The following is a 3,813-nucleotide window of genomic DNA, read 5'->3' on the forward strand; positions in this document are numbered from 1 at the left end:
ACACTTTGTCTTCTCTTGATGAATTCCCCGGCCTCGCTGTGATGTCACTTTGGCTCGTCTGCAGCTGCGTTTCCTGAGGATCTTGAGCTCATCAGTCGTCGCTGTTCCAGTCTGTTCTGTGTCCTGATTGGTCCATCTTCTGTCCCGCCTCTCCGTGTACCGCTGGTCTTCTTCGTATTGTGCTGGTAGTCTCAGAGGGTATGCATGTGGTGGAGCGTAGGGATGCAAATCTCCATCCCCAGGACGATACGATATGCATCTCGATATGTAGGCTACGGTACGATACACTAACGATTCACATGAAGCATCTAACGATTCAGTACGATATGATTTATCTTCCTACCGCGATTCAATCACGATGCAATTACGATTCAAAAACAATGCAAATCTGTGCAAATTCAACTCAACTTTATTGTTCCTTCAAGAACATATAAGCAGTACCATACTTCTCATCATTAAGAGGCTTATAACAAATGAAGACAGATCTCTTNCCGCGATTCAATCACGATGCAATTACGATTCAAAAACAATGCAAATCTGTGCAAATTCAACTCAACTTTATTGTTCCTTCAAGAACATATAAGCAGTACCATACTTCTCATCATTAAGAGGCTTATAACAAATGAAGACAGATCTCTTAAATTAGGCTACTTAAGCATTGAGGAGGTGTTTGTCAACATAAATAAGTTGGCCTATTCACAAAAGGCACATAGGCCTAACAGTAGTGGAGCTCAGCCTACAAAGCTGTCAGGAGTCAGGACATGTCATTAACAATTTAGACTAAACAGATAAACAGTCACAAAACAGGTCTGTCATAACAACAAAAATAAAGATTAGGCCTACATAAACAACACCAGCCTCACCATTATCATAACAGCAAACTTAAGACAAATGTCTTTTTTTAAGGTTTTTCTTCATGAATACCAGCTGATCCACATGTTCAGGGGCAAGTAAACTGCGCTGGGCTGTGACTATGTCACCTGCTGTGCTAAATACTCGCTCCGACGCTACACTTGTTGCTGGAATGGACAGATAGTGCTTTGCCAAAGCTGCAAGCAGTGGAAGATCTCCTTGATATCTCCACCACTGTAACACATCACCACTCAGATCTAGAGAAGCCCTCTCCCGATATTTCAAGATTTCCTTCTTAGCTCTCTCCCTTGTGGTCTTCAGTGGTGCTCTTGGAGTGAGGAAGCCCCCAAACATCTGGTCCAAGGCTGTTTTCTTCGCTGGAGGCTCAGGGACATCATCTAAGGAGTGGATCAGAGGAGAAGGAATTACAAGTTGTGCAATTATGTCTGTCATTCATTTAACAGTAAATGGCATACATAAATAATAAATCAATAAATAATAAATACACAATGTCTAGGCCTAATAATTAATAAAGCCACATTCACATGATCCACAAAATACTTTATCACAGCTCCGAAATATCCTGACTAAACAAACCTGTCTCACTCTCTTCCTCTCGGTGAGTGCTCCTGTCACGTTGTGAGCTGCCTTCAGCTGTCTGGCTGTCATTCTGGCTGTCTGTGTAACTGTCACCTGCCTGACCATAATCAGTATTCATTATTCATTAATTACTACTACAGAATTGGTATAAAACAGATTTTCTTAAACTAAACAAATGAACATCACCATGACATGCCAGTAGAGAGACAGAGTGAAAGAGAGAGAGCGCTGAGTAGTCTAAATCTTACCTCCTCTCCATCCATGTTCACCACCTCTGCAGCAATCTTCATGAAGATTGTGTCCTTGGTGGTTTCATCATCAAGGAACGCCAGGTCCTTGAAGCGTGGGTCAAGGGCTGTGGCACAGTGGAGGGTGTCTTGGATATTGGCATAGTGGCCGGAAAAGTCCTGGTTGAATCGTCGTTTCATCTCTGAAATCTCAGGCAGATCACTTTCTTTTGCCTGGAAGTGCTTCTGCAGTTTCGCCTGGAGTGGAGAGATCATTGTGATGGTGGGATTCTTTTCCTCGCTGAGGAGTGTGGTTGCCACTTTCAGGGGAGTCATCAGTTTGACGACTTCTTGGATCAGTGCCATGTCGTCTTCACTCAGCCTGGCCATGTCTTCGTCCTTCTTGATTTTCCTTGAGAGCAAAGTATTCAGCACGGCAGGCTGCTGTTCCCAGAAACGCGCCAGCATGTCAAGGGAACTGTTCCATCTCGTGGGAACATCATGGATCAGCTTGTGCTTTGGCAAGTTGAGCTGGGTCTGGGTTTCACGTAGCAGTTCAGTTGCCTTTGGGCTCATGTGAAAAAATGTAACCACCTGAATGGATGGATGAATGAATGAGTGAGTGAGTGAATGAATGAAATAAACTTTGTCATTATACAGTACAGGTACATGTATAACAAGATTTGGTTGGTAGGCCTACTCTCCAAAGTACACTCACCTTTCTCAGTTTCACCAGTAGCTCCAAAACCTTTTCCACTTTCAGGGCTTTATGTGAAGCCAAGTTGAGTAGGTGCGCGACGCATCTCACATGTAGACCCACTTTTGCCAAAGCTGCAGCCAGTAGCATGTTCGAGGCGTTATCTGTGACCAAGGCTGTTTTCTTGTCTTGTAATTTCCACTCGCGGAAAACTTCCTGCAGCAAGGCTGCTAGATTCTTCCCTGTGTGGGCCTCGGTAAACTTGCGCGTTTGTAGCACATGGCTTTGCAAAGCCCACTCTTCGTCAATGTAATGTGCTGTGACAGTGACAAACGAGTCTGTAGCACAAGACATCCAGCCATCAATTGTCATGGCGACTGTATTAGCATTATGCATTGATTTAGCTATGTCTTGTTTTACTTTCTGGTACAGCTCGGGTATTTCTTTTTCAGCGAAAACCTTCCTGCCTGGCTTTTTATACCTCGGCTCCAGGACGCTCATGAGGTATTCAAAGCCCTCACCCTCTGTAGCACTGTACAGCTGGATATCTTTGCATATATAGAAAGCACTGGCTTTAGTTATTACCTTGGCGCGGGCAGAGTTTGCGCCCAGCGGAGTTTGGAAAAAAGTACTGATGCTTGGCTGTTTGTTAGCGCCGCTGGAGCTACTAGTAGCATGAGGTGAATCCGAGGCATGATCCGAGCCGGGCGAGTTGGCTAATACCGAGGGGGCTTCTTCAGCCACACTGTGTCGTCGTTTCAGGTGAGTTATCAGGTTGGTCGTGCTGCCTGTGTACTTTATAGCAAGACGGCATATCTCACAAATTGCTTGGGACTTATCAAGGTTTCCGTCCTTTTTGAAAAATCCGAAGTGACGCCAAGCATTGGACTTGTATGTATGGCTCGGTAAACTATGAATTTGTTGTTCGTCTTCTGCCATGTTTACCGGTAGCCCACTTTAACACGTTCGTTTCTTGTCGACTCTGTTGCATGGATGTTATTGTTGTTATTTTTCTTCTTCTTTTTTTGGCCTGGATGTTGATATTCAGTGACTAGTGACGTGTACTACGCCTAGTGGTGAATAGGTGAATCAGAGTGTGTCCGCTCGTGAGAAACGGCTGATTGAGATAATTATGGAAGTGAATTGACTGAAAATAATCATTTAAAAAATATATATAATAAGAAGAAATCAGATTTTACCGATGCGAAGCTTTTCAATCAATCAATCAATCAATTTTATTTATAAAGCCCAATATCACAAATCACAATTTGCCTCACAGGGCTTTACAGCATATGACATCCCTCTGTCCTTATGACCCTCACAGCTGATCAGGAAAAACTCCCCAAAAAAAACCCTTTAACGGGGAAAAAAAACGGTAGAAACCTCAGGAAGAGCAACTGAGGAGGGATCCCTCTTCCAGGACGGACAGACGTGCAA

At 43.8% G+C, this 3,813-nt stretch overlaps 1 protein-coding gene across 1 annotated transcript; it reads right to left on the bottom strand.

The window, feature by feature from the left end:
* Positions 1 to 530: 530 nt before the first annotated feature.
* LOC126405845 (zinc finger BED domain-containing protein 4-like) lies at positions 531 to 3,291 on the bottom strand. The gene is made up of 2 exons (XM_050069821.1): positions 1,701 to 3,291; positions 531 to 1,250 (listed from the first exon to the last, which is right to left on the bottom strand). Exons 1-2 carry the CDS (start codon positions 2,253 to 2,255, stop codon positions 1,170 to 1,172), a joined length of 636 nt encoding a protein of 211 aa, XP_049925778.1. The 5' UTR covers positions 2,256 to 3,291; the 3' UTR covers positions 531 to 1,169.
* Between the last annotated feature and the right edge of the window lie 522 nt (positions 3,292 to 3,813).

The sequence above is a fragment of the Epinephelus moara genome, chromosome 18 (assembly GCF_006386435.1).
Source record: "Epinephelus moara isolate mb chromosome 18, YSFRI_EMoa_1.0, whole genome shotgun sequence".
Lineage (NCBI taxonomy): Eukaryota > Metazoa > Chordata > Actinopteri > Perciformes > Serranidae > Epinephelus > Epinephelus moara.

Coding starts and splice junctions, on each gene's coding strand:
- LOC126405845 (XM_050069821.1), bottom strand. CDS start 2,255: ATGAGCCCAAAGGCAACTGAACTGCTACGTGAAACCCAGACCCAGCTC. Junction 1,251..1,700: donor TGAACATGGATGGAGAGGAG/GTAAGATTTAGA, acceptor TCCACTCCTTAG/ATGATGTCCCTGAGCCTCCA.